At 31.6% G+C, this 21,786-nt stretch overlaps 2 protein-coding genes across 3 annotated transcripts; one reads left to right on the top strand and one right to left on the bottom strand.

Annotated features, from left to right (window-relative positions):
• Nucleotides 1–188: 188 nt before the first annotated feature.
• LOC120168998 (P-loop NTPase domain-containing protein LPA1 homolog 1-like) lies at nucleotides 189–4,744 on the bottom strand. 2 transcript variants are annotated; one of them, XM_039177237.1, is made up of 8 exons: nucleotides 4,500–4,744; nucleotides 4,241–4,401; nucleotides 3,087–3,421; nucleotides 2,517–2,598; nucleotides 2,010–2,429; nucleotides 1,184–1,921; nucleotides 903–1,013; nucleotides 189–717 (listed from the first exon to the last, which is right to left on the bottom strand). In XM_039177237.1, exons 2-8 carry the CDS (start codon nucleotides 4,385–4,387, stop codon nucleotides 364–366), a joined length of 2,187 nt encoding a protein of 728 aa, XP_039033168.1. In that variant the 5' UTR covers nucleotides 4,388–4,401; nucleotides 4,500–4,744; the 3' UTR covers nucleotides 189–363. The 2 variants fall into 2 exon arrangements, with proteins under 2 accessions (XP_039033168.1, XP_039033169.1); XM_039177238.1 differs by having other exon boundaries at nucleotides 4,241–4,395; nucleotides 4,500–4,508.
• A 6,911-nt stretch (nucleotides 4,745–11,655) lies between these two features.
• LOC120169006 (OVARIAN TUMOR DOMAIN-containing deubiquitinating enzyme 9-like) lies at nucleotides 11,656–18,436 on the top strand. Its single transcript, XM_039177244.1, has 8 exons — nucleotides 11,656–11,723; nucleotides 16,141–16,195; nucleotides 16,588–16,662; nucleotides 16,792–16,865; nucleotides 16,946–16,994; nucleotides 17,291–17,375; nucleotides 17,763–17,819; nucleotides 18,180–18,436. The coding sequence occupies exons 1-8, from the start codon at nucleotides 11,656–11,658 to the stop codon at nucleotides 18,263–18,265; spliced, it is 549 nt and encodes a 182-aa protein (XP_039033175.1). The 3' UTR covers nucleotides 18,266–18,436.
• The last annotated feature ends 3,350 nt before the right edge of the window (nucleotides 18,437–21,786 follow it).

Consider the following 21,786-nt stretch of genomic DNA (forward strand, 5'->3'; position numbering starts at 1 on the left):
AATAGAGAAAAAAATTTACTTATGATCACAGATCACCACTACACTATTTATACTTTTTACCCTTTTAAAACCATTTATATAGTTTACCCATTTGAAAAAAGATGCCGAGTATTAGGAACCAGTACATTGATTATTAGTTCCTAATTTACTCGGGGTGAACTTGAACCCAAAATCTGATTACGGCATGCATCAAAAACCAAAAACTAACATTAAATCGCTGAAAAGAAAAAAAAAATAACAGGAAAGGTCATTGTCATTTCCGAAGCATCACAACACAGTGATAGCAACTAGGATTAAATTACCCAGAAACTAACGAGCCATAAAAGTTAACATCAAACTAAACTATTAGTAGCGTGTTGCTATCTATCTCTCATGGGCCCCAAAAAGCATGGGATCGCCAATTATGGACCCACGTTTCCCCAAGGTGGAAATGCTGAGGGATCGTTTTCGCACTTTATTTTTACCATTGCCAAAAGCTGCCACTCCCTTCTCCATCTTCTCCGAAAGGACGGAAGACCAAGAGCTTTGGGGCTCCGAAAACTGTTTCCTTATACTTCTAGTTCTAGGGAATGTCAATTGATCCCCACAAAATGCCACTATCTTATCATGATGGAATTCTTCATCATCAGGGAAGTAGCCATTCTTCATCACATCTTGCAATGCCAAATCATCGTACTCTTCATCCGACTTTGTCGAGCCTTCATCCACAGATCCTACCTGTTAGAACAGAAATTGAAGAAAAATTAGAGCAAAATCCACTCGAAATAAAGCAAGTAAATTGCTTGGCAGGTTGCAATGTAGTTTGCTTTGCAACTTCATCCCTGGAATCAATGTAATTATATATTTATATTTATATTTATATTTATATATATCGCCCACTGTAAGTCTAGACAAGTACATACCTCCTCATGGACCTCTTGGTCACCGTCATCACAAATATCCTCATCACTGTCTACCTCAGGTGGATCGTCAACTTCTTCATCACTGTCATACACTGAATTTTCCTCCTTCAGCTGTGAGAAAGAGAACCGGTAAACCAAGTGCAAAATAAGCACGGCATGAAATATCCACACTGTTAGCATTAAAGGTAACTTTCATCTACTTTGAAATATACATGACAACAGTAACTAAATCATTGGTAAAGAGTGTTCGGAAAAGAAACACATATAGTAAAAAAGGCTACCTCTTTTGCCGGACCGTCGGACATCCTTGGTGAGCTACAGCAAGAAGATTCGTACCTACTACCATTATCGGTACCATCATATCTTGATTCGTCCACACTTCCAGCACGGCTTGTACCACCATCACTAGGCCAGGCACTAATTCCAAAGTGACCGAATTGAAGATTAACAGGTTCAGCCCTGCCAAATTTTAATGGTCCATACAAGGGAATGCCTATTCCACCCGCAGTCCCATGGCCAGATATAGGTTTTCCATTACTATCAACCAATTCAACTGGCCAAGCTTTTGCTACAGAACCATCAGTGTTAAGAAGGGCCATCAGTTGCCTACAAGAACCATTCCTCTGGATCAACTGAAACATTCCCTTGGAGCTTAGTGAATTGGCAGCACACTTGCTCCGATACTCCTCATCAACCACTGCAACAGTGTTTGTTATAGGATCATAAAGTGGCTCCCCAGCTTCATACCTGCGGAGGCAACTGAAAATAGTGGCATGTATGACTGCCACGCTTCTGTCAACGTTTGTGTTGTTTATTTTGGGGACCAAATGCTTGTCTGCTTGTTTACATAGATAATCCTGTATCGTCCTGATATTCCTTATATACTTTACATACTTATTTTTAGCAGGGTCCAACGTCATGTACTTCGCACGAACTGCAAATCTTTCCAAGTGTTTGTCTTCATTTGTAATGTAAATCATGAATGGTATGATTGAAGGGTGTTTCTTCATAAGCCCCATCTGGACAAGATCAAAAATTGATATAAGAATAAACAAAGTTCAGGACAAAACATTTTTGATACAGGAAACCAAAAAAATGAATACTTACAATAAAATTAAGGCTTAGGTGAACACCCTCAACAACCACAGACTCTTTCCTCTCTTCCCATGCAGTAATTAGTCTGTCTAGACTGTCGATTACCATCTCACTTTGTGCCTTGAACCCTTCAACTGCCATCTGTTTGGAACTGATCAAGTCGGTATTAGTAGAACCACAATCCATTGCCCGGCCCCCCTTGCAAAAAGAACCATCAGCTTCTTCGTCCCTAACAAGTGATTGAGCAATGCCAGACAACTTTTTTTCCCTTTTTTTAGCCTTTGCTTCTGCAACTGCCACAGGATCCAAGCACTCCCCAGCATGATAAGTTGAAGCCCAAAGTAGAGGATTCTCCTTCTCATCCACAAAACTCCTCATCATGTGGCGAATGGAGTCGGTTGAAATCACAGTTGTAATTCCCAACCTACCACCCTGCACAACATATCAAATCACCAAGATTAGCTATTATGTGATGGCAGTCACAAACATTAGTGCCACAACACTAATATGAAAATATACCAGCAAAGCAGACAAAGTAGATTTTCCACAACCACTAGTACCACACAACAGCACAGTTACAGATTCCTTCCTCTCTCGTATTCTGCAGTGAAGACCAAATACAGTTACAATGAGAAACAAGAACGTTCTTGCATCTGATGCAAGCAAAGGACATTGAACAAGACCATTCTAAAACCATCACAATCCTGGATCATATCATAAATGTAAATTTGCAACAGCTAGGCATTAAAGATAAATAAACATGTTACATTCAAATATTATGCAATACTTGCGATGATGAACTCTCTTGTTGGCAAAAACACTGAAAGGATGAATAGTACAATTGGCAAACAACGGAAATTTTGCTGGAGTAACTCATTTTAATAGTCTCACTTGAAATATGTTCTATGAAAAAAAATCATGTCAAATAAAGAGAGAATATCTGAAAGGAGTTACCAATCTACAAGCTCAAAAAAATACCAGATTTCTTTTGAAGGAATATTTGCAGATTCAAAATGCAAGCAATCAATTACAGGACATGTTCAGTGCAAAATATTTGGGTAGGTATAAGATGTCCCAGTTGCACGATACCTGCATGCCAAAACCAAGTCAGCTCTCTGGTTAGGGCCCACGTACTTATATTCAGACAGAGTTTCACAAACAACATCAAAGAAAGTTTCCCTTCTAACAATAACTGACGTGCGCCTTTTGTACAACTCGAATGGTATACTCTTATTTCGATCATTTTTATCTGAAACTAAATAGATTCCTGCCTCTGCTCGATGAAAGCCACCATTGGTGGATCGAACATCTTCCTTCTCAGAGTTCCCTTTGAGACCATCAGAACTTAATGTTTCACTTCCCTCATGAAGGAGAGAGTCATAAAACGGTTCATTTCTTATCAATTCAAAAACCCTCTGGCTAATCTGGTAAGAAATACAAACAATACAATAAGAATAAGGATTCACTTGCCGTAAGATTTGTAGAAACGTGAAAGAAAAACAATCATGTCAAATTAGAAAATTAAATTTGAAACGACATGCAAAACTCCAAACCTAAAATTATTAACGCTAAAATAATAATAATGTCAACAGTGACTGGACGACAGAGAATCGGATCAGTATAGATTATAATAAGAATTCAATGAAGGCGTCTGATTGAGGAAAAGACTCTCAACCTTGATATGCATATGCTTTTACAAGGCAATTAATTTAAGGCAATTCAGAAAACGATGATGGGACCACATGGTGGAACAGGATCTAGAATGCAAATGTATCAACAAAAATGATAAACAGATCAAAACTGATTTGATCCAAATTGATTTCGATCATTCACAAAGGTCTGAAAGGCAGAAACAAGTAAGACCATAAAATCTAATGAGATAAATATTCAGTCATTATTTTATGACAGCGACAAGATGCTGAACTTTATTTTATTTTTGGGGATAAATAGAGAAGGTATATATACATATATTACTATCAAACTGTCGGGACTTACCATTACATCCCGAAAAAAATGTAAATCTCGAAAGGAAAGGAAATTTATAGAACAAGTTATAAGTAATACAGATCCATAAACTAACCGGCCGCAGTTTAATCTACTATATGGTATTTATAATTTTACCCATCCAAGAAAAGTATAAAAGAAACAAACAAATTCTATCAACCGAAATCGTAAATCCACAAATTTCATCGATCGAAATCGTAAATCAATTATTAAGAGAATAGAAGTAACGGAAGACAAACCTTGAAAGCATGACGAGCTTTGCAGCCCATGAGTTGGAGAGTACTCTGAAGAACGGAACGAGTGTATCGAAACGACGACGTATCCTTACCATTCTTCTCATCTTCGTCCACTACTACTATGTACAACACCTTCACTAACTCTCGCATCTCTCTACCTCTATCTCCGCTCATCCAAGAAAAAAAAAACAAAACAAAACGTCAACGTTCTGAAATGATGCAATGCAGGAAAATCATCGAAGAAGACGAGAACAAATCTTACCAGAATATATTTACAGTGAAATCAGCCGAAAAAAACAAGAAGAAAAAGGGTGATCAAATGGGAAAGAACAAAAAAAGTAGAGATCGTTAGGGTTAGAATGTTTGATTTCTCTTCGCATAAATCATGAAATCCTAGAACCGTTATTTCGAAGAAGTGAAAATATACGGCAGAGAGGAAGGGTTTTTCGCGTAGCCATGTTCTGGCCCTGTTATCACACAACACCACGCATCACGCGATCAAAGCTTCCACGAGTCCTCTTTCTCTCGCTCGCGGGAAGAGAGAACCGGTGTCAAAAGACAACTTTAACCTCGTTTGGGGTATTTAATTACAGCGCGTCTCTTTTCGGTTCGAAGTTGGGTAGAGGAGAAGGGACTTTAAATACATTTTGTAAACTGAATGCTTGTGGGGAAGGAACTATGGGCCACGTTCTATAAGCACGAGCATCGAGGTGTGGCAATTAAGTAATTTAAAAAAGGAGAAGAGGGATGAAAAATTCAAATTGTAATTATTATTTTTTTTAGAAAAGAAAACACCTTTCATGTGTAATTAAGGAAAAGATAGGGGAATAAAGAAAAGGACTTCACACAAAATACATTTTCTTTTACAGTTTTTCTCTTTTTGGTTTATATTTTTATTGAGTGATTTAAATAAGGTAAATAACAAAAAGCAACCATAACTTTATTCAGATAAATTTCAAAACAAAAAATATATATCCTTTTAAACTAACCAAAACAATTTAAATTCGCTTATTTTCATATTTTATTAATTATTAGAATAAATTATTTTTTATTCAAATAAAATAAATTTTAATTAATTCAATTCGTTACTTTAAACCAAATCAACATCCCTAACTAACTACGGCCATTAAATGAAGAGGGTAAACTACAAATTTGATAATTGAATTTTACTCTTCCTATTTCACTCATTGTACTTTAATTTTTTTCAATTTTCTCACTAAATTTAATGCATTATATTCTTTTTAGTCACACAGTTGTTTCCTCACTAACGGTGTTATGACGTGATTTTTTAATAAGTAAATTATAAATTTAATCACTGAACTTTACTCTCTCTCTATCTCTCCTATTTCACTCACTATACTTCTATTTTTTTTCAATTTAATCATTGAACTATATGCATTGAAATTTTTGGTAAAAAAATCACGTCATAACTTCATTAGTGGGGAAACAGCTGAGTGATAAAAAAAAAACTCAATGTATTAGGTTTAGTGAGAAAATTGAAAATATTTAAAGTACAAAAAGTATAATAAGAGAGAGAGTAACGTTCAGTTACCAAATTTGTATTTTACCCAATAAAATAATACACAACGTGTTTTAAAGTAAAAATATTATTTCTTAAGGTAAAGTACATAAATGATTCCCTATTTATAGGAAAATGCTTTATTGAGTCCGTTATCTATTAAAATTCATAAAATGTTCCTTCGATTATAGGGAGTTTGTTAGGATTTCCGGAAGCTTAAATTGATCAACCAAAAGATTGAAAGGGGGTGAATTGACAAAAATTTGTTTAGGGAATAAGGAGAGTAAAAGATAGAGAAATTTGGCACAAGAAATTTATAGTGGTTCGACTTCTCAACCAAGTCTACTTCCACTGCCTAAGCTCCTCACTTAGGATTTTCTAACAAATTCACTAATTTGTTCTTTCTTTTTCAAGGATCAAGAGATAAAATTTACACTCCCTATCTTTTCACTTGGCTAAGATAAAATCAATCCCTTTTTACAAAAGGTAAAAAGAAGTAAACAAAATAACCTCTTAAAGGTAGGGTGTTTACAAATTCAACTCACTAAAACACTAATATTTACAAGAGAGATAAAATAAGATTGGAAAAACTCTTCTCTTGTGTTTGATTGCTTGGATAGGTGTTCTCACCCTTCTTCAAGTGTCCTCAACTTGTATTTATATATTGGAATGAAGTTGTGGTCATTTATAGTCGTTGGGAATGATTAGGAGTCGTTTGGGGTCTGATGGTATTGATACTATGCCTATGGTATCGATGCTACTATGTAAAATAGTATCGGTACCCCTTTGGAAATCAATACTATTTTTGCATTCTGGAATTTGAGCAATGATGGCAGTAATTGTACTACCTAGTGAGTATCGATACTTCCCTTACCTAAGGTATCAGTACCATATGAATAATATCAGTATTGTTCATGAGGTATCAATATTGTAAGAACAGTATCGGTACTTCTTGTCCAGAAAAACATTTTGTTCTCAATTCCAAGTTAAATGGACTTTAATTATTTTTTGAAAACTTTGAATAAATTCAATTCAAGTCCAAAAAAATTTTGCCCTAACTGTTATATCAAAATATAGTTTCACAGAGTTTCTTCGTTAAGTCTCTCAACTATTAAAAATTACAAAATAATCTATCGACTATTCATTATATTCCAAAATCATCATTTTTTTGTTAAAAATTCAACGACAATTTGAGCTTAATGTCAACATGTTGACTGAGATATGATAGTCGTTTGAGATTATGAGATTAGATTTTATCATATCTTAGTCAATATGTTAACGTACAACTCAAATTGTCGTTGATTTTTTAACCAAAAATGATGAGTTTGGAACATAATGAACAGTAGAGTGACCATTTTGTAACTTTTAATAGTTAAGGAACTCAACAGAGTAACTCCCTATAATCGAAGGACTATTTTATAACTTTTAATATATATGATACTTTATAAAGTAATATCATATAATCTGGGACCATTTGTACATTTTGCCCTATTTCTTAATATATTGATTTTTTAGTATTCATTTAAGAGAGATATATCAAGCTTCAATTTAAAACTAATTATTGGATTCAAAATTAAAATATTAAATAAGTTATCATTTAAGAGAGATATAAGGAATCTTTGTTATTCTTAGAGGTTACGATTCGAGTACTAACGATAACGATTCTTTGTCGAATCTTTCGGTCTACAATAACCATAACGATTCTATATTTGGTATAATTAGACGAAATCACTATAAATCTCTCTTGGCTATTGATGAAAAGGGTCTTATTATTATCCTCATTCTTCCTCTTCTAAATAATTAGACAAAATCACTAAAGTATGATATTTGATTTTTATGATATTTTTTAGAAAAATAATTATAATTATTCTAGATATCATAAAAGTGTATTATTTTTTATTTCTTATAGAATGTTAAATGATTACTTTGGTCTGTTAACTTTATAAATTCAATTATTTTAATTCTTTGTTTTTATTATATTTTTTTTGATTATTAAAATTTTATTTTTATCAAATTAACTCAAGTAAAGCCTATCAATAAATTTATTTCATTATTAATAAAATATTAGTATTAATTATTTTATTATTTTCCCTCGCATCACTGAAATTTTTATTTCAAAAATTATTTATTTTTGTTAAAATATTGTTATAAGCTCTACTTTAAAACAATTTTAGTTTACTTTTATATTGTGATAAAAACAAATATTTCAACAAATATGGACTATTTATTAATTTATTGTATTTGAAAATAAAAAATTATAATAAAATATTAAATAAATAAACTAGAAAGATAAAAAAATCATTCAACAAAAAAGCTATTTAATTGAAAGTTATTTAAAATGTTTTTTTATTGTTATCAATAGTAAATTATAAAAATTAAAGTTGAAAAATTAAATCATTTAAAAGCAATAAATGATAAATTTAGCGCAAGAGATAAACTATTATTTTGATAGTGAAATTGAAAACATGTGGATTTTTTTTTTAAATTTTCCGTCACCGACGGGTCTAATCTAACAAAAGCAAAAGGACAACCTTGAACCCAAACAAATGTAATGATAATGTAAGATATAGTCGGAGACATAAATCTACATCCCTTCTCTACTATCGGACACATGTCTCTTGTCTTGCTCGCCACATTTCTTTATTGCCAGCAAACTCCTTTAACTACGAGGAATTATTTAATAGATCTGGTTTATTATATTATTTATGGTTTCAAGTTTATAAATTTTAAAATAATTTTTAAATAAATATTTATTTTTTATTTACATATAAAAAAATAGTAAAAAATTATCTTAAAAAAATAAGACTGATAAATATTATTAGTTAGAATTATCGATAGCGTGATGAGTCAGATCCATCTAATAATCTTTGATTAACTATTGTTTCAATTGACTTTAAGTCACATTAGCTTTCATTAAATTAATGACATCACAGATTAAATTTTTTTAAGTATTATGTTAAATTTTAAAAATATATTAACAATTTATATAACATTTAAATTTTTTAAAAATATGTGAATTTTAAAATATAAAATTTAGTTTAATGGTTTGAAGGAAAAAACTTTATTAATCTAGATTAAAAAATATATCAGTGTTTGAGCTTGTCCGAACTTAAGGAATAAGATTTAAGTATTCAATTAATTAATCAAAAGCACTAACAGAGATAATTAACTAATCAAACGCTATCAATAAAAAAGCCTATGCTCGGTTTTTTGGCCCAATAGACCATTTGGGTTTTTTTATTTAGGGTTACATGCACCCGGCTTTTTGTTTTGTGGAATACGAGAAATGTTACAATATTAAAGAAGTATATGAATAATTTAAATTTTGAAACTTAAAAGAAATAATGGTTCCTCGAATTCAAAAAATATAGCCGTTTATAGTCGTTGTTGTTGCCCGTTAACTAACGGCTATAAAAGACTGTTTTTTTAATGTGAAGGAATTCGTCACTTCTATCCATTAATTTTCTAGAATTTAAAATTTAAATTACTTTTCTAATTTAAAAAAAAAAATTAAATAGACTCGTCAACTTGAGATGACAAGTCTTATTAATTACATTAAATTAATAACCCACGTAAGATTCACTCATTCGGATCTATTAAAAAAATATCTCTAGAAAACGACACTGTAAAAAATATCATATTCTTCAAAATAAAAAAATTAGGAGGCCCTTTTGGGTCAATTAATTAACCCGCATGGGGTATTGGGGGGAAAAACCGCCTATACTCATTTAAAGGGACTATACCGTGATCCTGCTAATTTCATGCTTATTATTGGATTTGATTGTAAAACAGTAGTGGAATGATTTTTACGATCTTTGGATCCCCCTGCAGATCTTCTTAGGTTGGTCTCGGATCTGGTTGGTCTAATTAATGATAGAGGTATATTGGTAAGGTGGATCCCTCGTAAGTGCAATAATTGGGCTGACTCTTTCAGGGGTTTGTAAAAAAATCCGATCTGATCTGTTGATCCATTGATTGATCAAAAAATTCAGATATCCGATCTATTTTTTAATTTTTGGATAATTTAGATCGGATATCCAATTTTTTTTTAAATTTTCGGATCGAATACGGATCGATAAAAAATCAGTTTCGGATTATCCGAAAACCCGAAAATAATTTGTGCTATTTTAATATGTTTTAAACCCAGAGCAGTTTGGGCTATAGCCTATATGCATTCTTTCAAACTCAAACCCAAAGAAATACGGGTATTAGTGCGAAAGTAACAAGTATCTTTCTTTCTTTCCTTTTTCCTTTCTCTTTCTCCAATCAAGTTTCTTCTGCGATTTCTTCTGTGATTTCTTCCGACTCTTTCAAGTTGGAAATTTTGGCTAGAAATTCTTCGCCTCCTCTCTAAATAGGTTTTATGAAATTGTTACGATGATTGTGTTTACTTCTGTTCTCAAAGCTCTATCTTTTAGGGCTTTTTCTGATTCCCCCGGTGATTTAGGTCACATGCCATTAATTTCGGTGCAAATTTATAATTGGGGCATTTTTGGATTGCTTGTTGATTGCTACTGCATCTGGGAGGGTATAGTCTGTTGTTTTTGGTTTGGTTTCTAAAATGATTGAGTTTTCAAAAAAAAAGTTGAATTTATATTCAATACCCTTTATGCTCTAGATCTACTTTCTCGAAGATATTTGCTTGTTATTTTGTATTGCCGGGGAGATTTTTTTGGAAATTGTTAATATATTAAAACTTCTGAACTTTGGGTTAAGTATTCTGTAGACACCCGTTTTTGACTGGGCTTAAAAATATTATAAATATAAATATTATTATTATTATTATTATTTATTATTAATATTTATTACAACTATTTGCAGGCCCAATTACAAAGATCAACAGAAGCCTAATTACAAGATGTAATCCCCTGTTACACCCACCTCATGCAAGGTCCAAGGTCTCCAAGGTCACCACGAATGCAACAATCAAGCACACATGGTCCCCTTCCTCATCAGCTGCTACGCGAGGTGGCACCCCTGATTGAGTCACACTTAAGTCAGCTACAAGACAGAAAACAAAAATAAATCAGTTACCCACACAACAAAGTCAAAAAAAACAAATCCCACCAATCTCTTACCTAAACCTCGAAAATTCAGGATTTCTACTTACCGCATCAATCATTCAGCATCCAACAATCACGCATACAAAGACAAAATAGAGACAGATTAAAGGAAGCATTCGAAGAACAAAAAAAAGTAGGAAAAAAGGAGGGAAAAAAAGTAACACAGAGAGGGTGATGATTAAAAAGGGGAATTCCAAAAAAAAGGGTTGCTGGGTTTTTCTTTGAAGGAAATATGGGGAGTATCAACAAGAGCTGCTGTTCCCAATAGCCGAATCCGTCATCGTTGTAAACCATGGGTTTTCCCATTTTTTTAATATAAAACAGATTTAATATGGTATTTTCTTATTTTAGTTTTTTTTTTACTTTACAGTGTGCGTGTCCTTGTTTTGAAACGAATGTAAAAAAAAAGGAGGGCAAATTTCTTACCTTTACATATAGTCTTTGTCGGTGAGAATAGGGAGCCTTGCTAGTTTAGTCGATCGGTGAGGGAAACCCGAGAGAGAATCGACAGAGCCCATAGTACCCTTAGCAAGAATAATGAACTAGATATTAGAAATAAAAATAAAGCAATATAATCAATTTTCTTACTCATCCGATTCACACAAGAAATAAAATCAAAGAGAAGTCCATTTTTCATTTTTAAAGGCATTTTCCTAATATAGTTTCAAAACCAGAAAATGGGAATAGAAATTTAGGATTGTTTACCTTGGCTTTTGAAGAGTGTTAGAGTATGTAGCAGCGTTGGTTCATAGCATTCTAAGGTAGTTGAGGTTTCGATCGAGTGTGAATACCAGTGAGTGAGGTTGAGAGCGGCGCTGTGCGTGGTTGAGAGAAAAATGGAGTGTGGAAAGAAAGGAGACAGCTGTGCACATGTTCTGCGTAAAGTTGGGATGCTTAAGTTTAGGTTATTTAGGTTTTATATATTTTTAGGGTAAATTATGGTTTAGTCACCGCACTTGGGTTTGTCTGTGTAGAGCTACACCTTGTTTCACGTTTAATGCAATTCGATCCTCAAATCAAGGCTTTTAAAATTTTAGATTGGTTCCCTTTAATTCTATACGCATTATTTTTTATCCTCAAAGCTAGTTTATTTAAATTTTGTGTATATTCTATAGGCAGTATATATGTTTTATGATATTTATGCTTTTAACTATGTGTTGCTGTTGTGTTCGTACTTGGGCCTCTTAGTTATGGTATTTTTAATTTAATCACATATTTATTACACCTTTTGAGTTTCAATTATTTTGTCTTTGAGGTCTGCAGTTTTCTTTTCTTATATTTAAGACCTTTGTAGTTATTCATGTATGTAACACGTAGTGTGTGTAAGGGTGTTTTGATTCCTTCAAAATTTCTTCAAATATTACATAATAATATGTGTGTTTATCTTTTATTTATTTATAATTATATTATTTTTAAATGGTTGTTTATGTCATTTATTACCAAATGTTTTATTTTGATCCCTGTTCTAGTCAAGTTAAATTTTTGTTTATTTTTGCATTTAGTATGTAATTTTGATTAATTGGCATTTTAGTACCAGAACCCAGTTATTGTGAGTTTTCTGTTGTTTTTACATTTTCTATGTACATTTTCAGACATATTTTAGTTTTATAGGCAGTCTCGGGTTTATTTTGATTTTAATATATGTAATGTATTGATTTGTTTTTTTTTTATCTTTGTTTAATAGTGATTTTAGCTTTAGATTTATTTACTCATTTATTTTAATCGCATGTTTAATTAATTTTTACATGACATCCTTTTTGCATAATTTGCATGATATCCTCATATGCATAACTCGACACGATTACATAATTTAACTAAGGGTAATATCCTTTTAATTTAAAATTGTTTAAGTGGGTTGTCTTAACTGATTAGATATCCGCTTTTGATGATTTTAAATTAAAAGTATATCCCATTAGTGACACCTAAGAAATTGATTTATGACTTTTAAAATTTGGGAACGGAAGAAAAAGAAATATTCGGCTATTTAAATTTGTTGAAAAAAAGATCGTTAGAACTCACATAAAGGGCTGGTCTCGATATTTTTAAATAATCGAATATTCTTTATCTTTCTAATGGCTAGGTAATTTTAATTTAACCTATTCTATTGCTTATTGAATGTTATAAAATTTGCATTTTTGTTGTTTTAAGGGATCATAAATCAAATTAAATTCGAAATTGTGAAATTCGTTGCAAAGACATTAATTAATCGACGATGTACCGATTTAGGGCGCTGTGGGGTGCTAATCTTTCCCCACGCGTCGAACCCATATTTTGGTAACATAGACCACAAATTTGTCGTTTTAATTAAAATTAATTTTTATTTAAAATGGCAACATTTTTTGGTGTCCAATCACACCCTAATCAAATATTGGTGGCGACTCCTCGAACCATATGTTTTTATCGTAAAGAGATTTTCAAATTTTCGAAACGAGAGGTTTTATAAAAATCACATTGTTTTTAATTAAAAATTCAATTTAAAAGAGAATAATTAAAAATGATATGGTTTCCAAAATCTCGCCCCGTACCGTTAAAAATCGTTTCGACATATTCTTTGCTTGCATATTCAAATTCTGTGAAGTTCTACTTTACAATCTCGAGCTATTCGTTGTTAGTTAAAATTTGCGAAACTGAGTTTCGTATGAAAATGTTAAGATCTTCGATGTTAAGTGTGTGTTATTATTTTTATTTTTGGTGCTTTTGATTGTTGAATCTATGTACTATTCAAATCAGATTCAGATACGGATATTCGGATATCCGATCTAAAATTTCGGATATCTGATTTTTTCGAATCGAATATGGATCATTACTTTAGGTATCCGAAATTTTCAGATATCCAAAAATTCGGATCGGATAATATTCGATATCCGATAATGCACACCCTTAATCCTCATTATTGTTGTTTAAGGTTCCAATTTTCACGTATTTGATTGTAACTGATGTTTTCATGGGGTAGTATAACATTATGATTTATGTGTATCTTGATCTAGATTGTATATGCTTCTCCTCTTAATTAATAAATGCTATTATGGGTATTCTTTTTCCCCTTTTAAGATTAGAGGGAGTTTTTATTGAGGCTAAAATTACCTTTTAGAAAGAAAAAAAGAAAAAAAATCCGAAGTTTCAATAAAAAAATTAAATTATATATTTATTTCTGTAAATATTTTAAAATTATATAATTTGTAATAAAAAAATCACACATAAACTTAACACGAAAATATTTAAGCATTTTAATAGGTTCAAACATTAATCGTTTTCTCAACTAACTTTTGCTAGTACGTTGTCCGGTTAAAATTATGGATACAAGAACGTAAACACCCCTATCATTTCCCCTTACCTTTCCTCACTCACCCCAAACTTACCAACCACCTATACTCTATCCCTTTTTCCACTAGGCTTCGCAATCAAAGACGAGTATATGATTTTACGTTAAGAAAACGAAATTATAAAATTTTAGAATATAAAAATAATTTTTTAATAAAAATATATAAAAATATACAATATTTTAATTTTTAAGGGTAAACTATATCAAAGACCACCCAATTACAGCCCATTTTCATTTCGATCACTATTTTTGAATTCTTGTCAATCAGACCACCCAACTATTTAAATGCATTCAATCAGACCGCTAGCCGTTAACATTTAACAGAATCGATGACATGTCAGTTAAAAATTGATATAATTACACATTTGGTCCTCGATATTTATACATTCTTTCAACCTGGTCATAATTTTAATTCAATTTGATAAATTTAACCTCCAATTAGGTCATGTATCACTACTAGATTGGAGGATATTTTATTAATTTTAGTTATTTAATTTATTTTAGGATAAACTATACCAATTATCACCAACTATAGCCCCTTTTTATTTTGACCACCATTTTTTGAATTCTTATCAATCAGACCATCGAACTATTTAAATATATTCAATCAAGCCACTAGTCATTAATAGTTAATAGAAGATATGACATGAAAATTAGTAAAATTGGTAAAATTACATTTAGTAACTATTACTTATATATATATATATCAATGTGGTCTTAATTTTAACAAATTAAATAAATTTAATCTTCGAATCAGATCGTGCCATGTGTCACCATTCGATGGGAATTTACTTTATTTTAATTTAATAATTTTATTTCGCACCAATAAGAGGGTGAAAGTGTAGAAAGAAAATTAAAGAAGTTGAAATGGGGGAGCAAGAGAATCCAACTTGGGTCTTTTAGGCGGGAAAGCATCAGTTTAACCACTGAACCAAGCAAACCCTTTGCATTGAAACGCACTACAAATGTTATAACTGAATACTAGTTTAATCTTAATTTTTATTTTATTTTATATAACTTAAATTAAATTAACATCTAAACATTAAAAAAATATTTTATTCTTATCTTAACTATAAATATATTTTATTCTGATTTTAACTTTAAAAAATCTATTTTATATATTTTATAAAATATATTAAATAATTTAAAATAAAATTATTCCATCAAAAATATATTTTATTTTCATTTTAGCTTAAAATATATTTTAATCTTACCATAACTTAAAAATATATATTTTTTATCTTAACTTTTAAAAATATATCTTATTTTTATTTTAACTTATTAAATATATTATATTCTTAACTTAAATTATTAAATATATTCTAGTCTTACCTTAAATTATTAAATATAATTTATCCTTATTTTAATATAAAATATATATTTTATTTTTATTTTTAACTTAACATATATATTTTATTTTTATTTAAAAATATTTATGTTAATTTTGTTTTAATTTAAAAATATATTTTATTTTTATCTTAATTTTAAAATATTATTATAATAAATATAAATATTTAAGTTAAGGTAAGGATAAATTATTTTTTAAAGTTAATAAAAATTAAAATATATTTTTATGTTAAAATAAGAATAAAATATATATTTTTAATGTTTAGATGTTAATTTCATTAATATGTTAATTTAATTTAAGATATATAAAATAATAAAAATTTAAGGTTAAACTAGTATTCAATATATATAGCATTTGTAGTGCGTTTTAATCCAAAGGGTTTCCACATATTGAGTGGTCTCTATGGTAAAAAAGCGGTTATTATTCCTTGAGACCCGGTTCAAGTACCGAGAATGTCAGGGGTGTGAGCGTTTAATATTTTAAGAGGTTGAGAGTTATCTTATAATATATATTGTCTTGTACTTACCCTCGATTGATGAAGCAACTTTATATCATCAAAGGCTACTAGAAAGGTTTGCCTTTTCTTTTCTCGTTTTCCCCTTTGACCTATTTGCTGAATATATGGTTCTGGAAATTCTTTTGCTACAACAGATTGGAAATCTATAATTTAGTGGAGCTTAAAGTTGAAGGAGATGGTAACTGTCAGGTTAGCTTTAAAGCTGCAAGCATGGATATTGACATCAATAAAGCTAGCATCATTTTAATGTTTTTCTCGCATATAGCATCAGCATAATTGAAGTTGTCTAGGCTGTCATTATGCAAACGCAAATCTCATGTATCCATATAAAAGCATGAATGTCTGTCGATATTGGTTCCTTTCTAACATTATTCAAGGTCTTGACTCCCTTAATGGTAAAACTTCTAAATGCTGCTATTGACATAAATCTCATCCCTCCATGATGCTTCTAGATCTTGAACTTGTGATTAATTTTGCCCCATGACATTCTTTTAGGTGGTTGTGGAAGCTCACTAATTGTTATTGCAGCGCTTAATGTAAATTATATACTCGATGTCTCATTAGTTTCATGTTATCGCCAGTTCGGTGCTCTATCTGATCAATTTTATCGAACTCCTAAGCATCATGAGTTTGTGAGACAGCAAGTTGTAAATCAGGTTCGCTTTTGACATACAATAACAAAGTTTGGCCTTCTTTTGGCTACAGTCTTTTGTTGAAATCATTGTGCATTGCTTGTAAATTTTGATGTTTAACTTTTCTTTTCATGATGTATCTTGCATAATCAGCTTGAGTCTTATCCAGATATATATGAGGGCTATGTTCCCATGGCATATGGTGATTATCTGGAGAAGATGTCCAGGTATTTTTCTGGTCCTCTGTGACTTAACCATTATTCCTTTTTATTTCTTGATTTTTGCTTCATCATATTGATGCTTGTAGGAATGGTGAATGGGGTGATCATGTCACTTTGCAGGCTGCTGCAGATTCGGTATTCTCCACCTATTTTTTTTGGTGCGGGATAGATTCCACACTTCCCTCCTCCCAATCCCTTAAAAATATTTATATCATTCATTTTGTTGAACTTCCATCTCAGTTTTCCCTAGTCAATCATCCATCTATCTTGTCTCCTTATGAATCTATAGACATTGAAAAAATTAGTTGATGCCAATTTCTGTGTGCTGGTTTGTAGTTTACAATATAGGAAGAAGAATGAATTGGTTATTGCAGTTTTGTTAAAAGATGCTAAACATTGACTGTCTAATCCATGCTAATTTCTTGTTGCAGTATGGTGTTAAAATATTTGTCATAACATCTTTCAAGGACACTTGTTACATTGAGATTCTTCCAAATGCCCGAAAGTCAAAACGAGGTTTAGTTTGTATCACTTTTGCTTCTATGCGTTTCGTTTATATAAATCCCTGAATAAGTTATTTTTCTTGTTTATCACCACAATTCTGATTGCAATTAATATATTGAATGTCGTTTTAAGTTTTCTTCGTGGCATTTGAGCATCTCTTGGATCTCAAATTCAATAGTTAGACTTAGAGATGCAAGCTGTTGTTTTATGGTATAGGATGACCATTTAGTTTGTCTTTATGATGACAGTTACTTGATCTGATCTGATCTTCTATGTAGTTTTTCTATCCTTACCTGTTACCTAGCGGTTTTAGGAAAAGGAAGATACACTATAACCAACCATTGTGATGTTCAGTGGAAATCTTATCTCGAATTAATCAGTTTGGTCCGATTTCTGCAGTTATTTTTTTGAGCTTTTGGGCAGAGGTGCACTACAACTCAGTATATCCTTTTGGAGGTAAATACCGCCCTTGGAAATTACTTCTTATGTACGCATTCTAGCTGGTGAATATTCGAAGTGCACTGGTTCATTATATTGAGTGCAGCTGAGCCTGCCCTCCGAATTCTAAAACTGCTTCAATTATAGGTCAAGTTAATCACTTTTAGTGGCGGAATTGAGTCGGCAAATCGGTATTTGATGGAAAGCTTACCTAGCGTATGACTTCAAATCGAAGCATATGTGCTTTTAACCATGGGTTGTAGACAGGAAGGGGCATTTAAGAAATGAAGTAATGGAACCTGTGGATTAGTCGTTTCTTATATGTGTATATTGTTGATGATGCTATAATACTTGGTTTATGTTATCTTTCATATTCAGATGTGCCTGCATTTGGGACTAAGAAGAAGAAAAGGTGGCGAATGTTGCGGAACAAGCATTTCGAATCGGCCGATGAATATCGATGAATCAATTGAGCTTTGTTGCTTTGGCAAGAAAGCTAATCTGCTTTACCACTTATTTTCTACCAATGGTGTTTTATTCATGTTGATTTAGTGGATATAAAGCAAGGTCGGAGACATCATCTTTGCTTGTTTCAATGCTCCCCTTGAGATTGTAAATTTCTTGGATACAGATCTATCCCCCATTTATTTTTCGAATAAATTTAATACAAGAAAGAGGCACACACAAGTGCAATATTATTAGTTCTGCATTAACATTAGTTTTTGTAGGATTTATATTTGGCTTAAAACATGAATCACCCTGAACGTGACAACTTCAGTGAAATTGTCCCCTGGTTTTTTCCCCATGAAATTGTCCGACAAACTTGTTAAGTTTGGTCATATTTGCCCATATATATATATATATATATATATATAGAAGCCTCCAGTTTTATTAAAAATGAAAGCATCTAAAATTACGATGAATGTTTACAACCATAACCTAAATATATAATTGGAATATTTTTCTATAATCAGTAATGCAAAAAAACTAACAACTTAAGATCATATAATAATTATACAAGGAAAATGTTAAAAACTCAACCAAAATACTCAAATAATGATATATACAAATAAATCTAATTGCATCGGTAAATGAACCACAAAAGGGGTGAAAATTACTAAAAGACCATCGATAAATCACATATCAGAGTCGAGTGTCATGGGAAACTATCTACGAATGTAACCACATATCTTATTCCAATCTAATGGTCCAAAGCAGGAAAGATCATCAGGATAATAATGAAGAGTCATCTTGATCGATTAAAGTGTTGTCAAACCCAATCCTAAAAAATAATAAAAACAAAAAGAACAATTAAACGATAAAAAACGTACCACAAAAATAAAATTATTAATAATTGAAAATCCAAAAGATATAAAAGCGTGAGCGGCTCAAGAAGGAAAAAAAACTAGGGAAAATTATGTAACTACTTGTGTTTGATATATTTTAATTGGGAAATATTATATTAAAAACCCCATTAATTATCTTTTTGAATAATAGTCCCCTTAGAAGATTTGTTAAAAAAATACCCCTAAATTATACGCATAGGACTACCTCGTATCATATTCATCGTAAGAATGTGTCTCACATTTTATAGGATGTGAGGTAATGTGCACTTTTCATATTATCTAATTTAATATAATTATTTAGTATATCGCGTTTCCCAGAATGCGAGGTCTCCGAGATATTAAACCGTCCCGAGAAATTTATCACGAGAAATATTCAACATACATCAGATTTTCCAAAAAGCGAGGTATTTATTTTTTCCAGCAAACCACAAATGCTTATAATCATGTTCATATATTTAATCTCGAAATCTTTGTAATTTATAAGATTCTTCTCGTAGTATTGGAATTTATCTTTCAGTTGAGGCTAATATAAAGACATACAATATATCACAAGCGGGTTAAAAATCAGGTTGAAAATGGTTCCAAAGCTTATTTTGTGCATGAAGGAAATGCTAAAATGGATTCCTACAAATACTACAAAGCTTTGATTGTCCTGTTCTTTCTCGATGGTCGACCAAATCTTCGTCACAGTAAATCCTCGTTGAGTGTGAACGACTCCTTTTTTGGCGTTGTAGTGTGAAATCTTAACGTATTATAGGTTCATCATCAATCGCATTTGGATCCCTTTTATTTCTAATTGGAGGAAACTCGTACCGATACACATTGAATATGGTGTAATAATCGTGCTCAAAATGGATTCAATGCTTGGTTTTGTGCATACAGAACAAGATAAAATGACTTAATAGACATGGCTAGTATCAACACTTAAGAGACATTTTAAGCAGTGTAATAATCGTGTTGAAAATTCTTCGAAATAAAAGTAGTGCAATGAAAAAACACAATATGGTTGAGGGAACGAGAGGAGGTGTGCCATCTGTGGGTTTAATGCCTCAAGTAGAGGATGCCACCGGAAGATGATGTCTTCTAAGAAACACCGTGGGCTTGATGGAGAGTGGATCATGCATAAATATGGAATTCGAAAGTCATGCCTACCACTGCTAGATACACGTCACGAACGATAAGTCAATGGAGCCACCTGAAAAGAATGTCTTCCTAGAAACGATTAGTTTCCCGACCAATAAGACTAGTAGAGGTGTGTCATTTGTCAAATTAATGTCTCTAGTGAAAAAAATCGTAGATGATGCCACTAGAAGAGGATGCCTTCGTAGAGTTTTCCAAGAAGGTCATGTTACTCATGTTTAATTTACTATACAAATATACCATATAAAAGACAAGTTGCAGAGGAAGCCACCCGAAGAGAATGTCTTTTATAAACATTGTTGGCTTGACAAAGAATGCGAAATTTATGAAACAAGCATTTTTTTCAAGAATACCATATCTTTTATAAAAGGAATTCTCTTCGGGTGGCATAACTTATAACACCAATATTGACATAAGTTTAGTGCCAAGTTGTGTCACCAGAAGAAAAGCCTCTTATAAGCATAGACCGTGTTAAAATTTACAATATCAGTGCAAGGGGATATTTATTTATAGTAATATAATGTTTTGCAAAAAACGAGTTTTGAAAAGATTCCTGATGCGGCAAGAAACTTGCTCTCTGTAAAACGCGAGTTACTGAGGGATTCCTGACGTGGCAGATAATCCTAATGTGGAGGATATTCCTGGCATGGCAAAGATTCCTGACGTAGCAGAGATTGTTGACGTGGAAGCAACATTTGATTTGGCTTGACAAGTCTTGCATTAAAAGGTGTGAGAACATATGTTTATAAAAACAAAACTGGTGTCCATTTTGGATGAAATACCTTCATAAAATAAATATTAATGGCAAGATTTTCTACAACTGTGTTCCATTCTGGAACTTGTTTCTACACTTCTTTTAATGCCAAAATTAAGAAAGATGAGTTGCATTAAAAGGAGTGATAACATATGTTTATAAAAACAAAACTGGTGTCCATTTTGGATGAAATACCTTCATAAAATAAATATTAATGGCAAGATTTTCTACAACTGTGTTCTATTCTGGAACTTGTTTCTACACTTCTTTTAATGCCAAAATTAAGAAAGATGAGTTGTATGATTTGATTTTAACGGAGCTTAAAAAATCTACAACACGACAGATGTGTTTGTTGCAAGCTAAAGTTCCCGTGTGAAATATCAGTACTGAAGCACATTACATATTAACCTTATCGAATACAAGCAACATTCGGAAGTTGTTTAAGGCTTACGCACGTGTTAGTGGTAGGAACATTGAGTTGATTGTAACGTTTGTGAAAGAACCATATTCAACAAGTAATGAAGGAGTAACTTAGTTATCACAAGACTAAGATGACGTAGAGCCATTTCTGCTATGTATTGCCCGTGAACGTCAGGAGAAAGAGCTTTGAACAACTCATGTAGTTTTTTTTAATTATATTTTTAAATTAGTAAAAAAATAAATCTTGTTTGAGTTTGTTGATTCTCAAATTGTTTATGCATCAAATCGAACGACTAATTATTATACTATTCAAGGATAACTTAAA

The sequence above is a fragment of the Hibiscus syriacus genome, unplaced genomic scaffold (genome assembly GCF_006381635.1).
Source record: "Hibiscus syriacus cultivar Baekdansim isolate YM2019G1 unplaced genomic scaffold, ASM638163v2 tig00111743_pilon, whole genome shotgun sequence".
NCBI lineage: Eukaryota > Viridiplantae > Streptophyta > Magnoliopsida > Malvales > Malvaceae > Hibiscus > Hibiscus syriacus.

What these genes read in the sequence shown, in the direction of transcription:
- LOC120168998 (XM_039177237.1), bottom strand. Translation starts at nt 4,387, where the DNA reads ATGCGAGAGTTAGTGAAGGTGTTGTACATAGTAGTAGTGGACGAAGAT. An exon ending in CCGACGGTCCGGCAAAAGAG is followed by an intron (nt 1,014 to 1,183) that starts GTAGCCTTTTTT and finishes TCTTTCTCACAG; the next exon opens with CTGAAGGAGGAAAATTCAGT. An exon ending in ACCAAGAGGTCCATGAGGAG is followed by an intron (nt 718 to 902) that starts GTATGTACTTGT and finishes CTGTTCTAACAG; the next exon opens with GTAGGATCTGTGGATGAAGG.
- LOC120169006 (XM_039177244.1), top strand. Translation starts at nt 11,656, where the DNA reads ATGGAGTGTGGAAAGAAAGGAGACAGCTGTGCACATGTTCTGCGTAAA. An exon ending in TGCAGGCTGCTGCAGATTCG is followed by an intron (nt 16,995 to 17,290) that starts GTATTCTCCACC and finishes TTCTTGTTGCAG; the next exon opens with TATGGTGTTAAAATATTTGT. An exon ending in CTCAGTATATCCTTTTGGAG is followed by an intron (nt 17,820 to 18,179) that starts GTAAATACCGCC and finishes TTTCATATTCAG; the next exon opens with ATGTGCCTGCATTTGGGACT.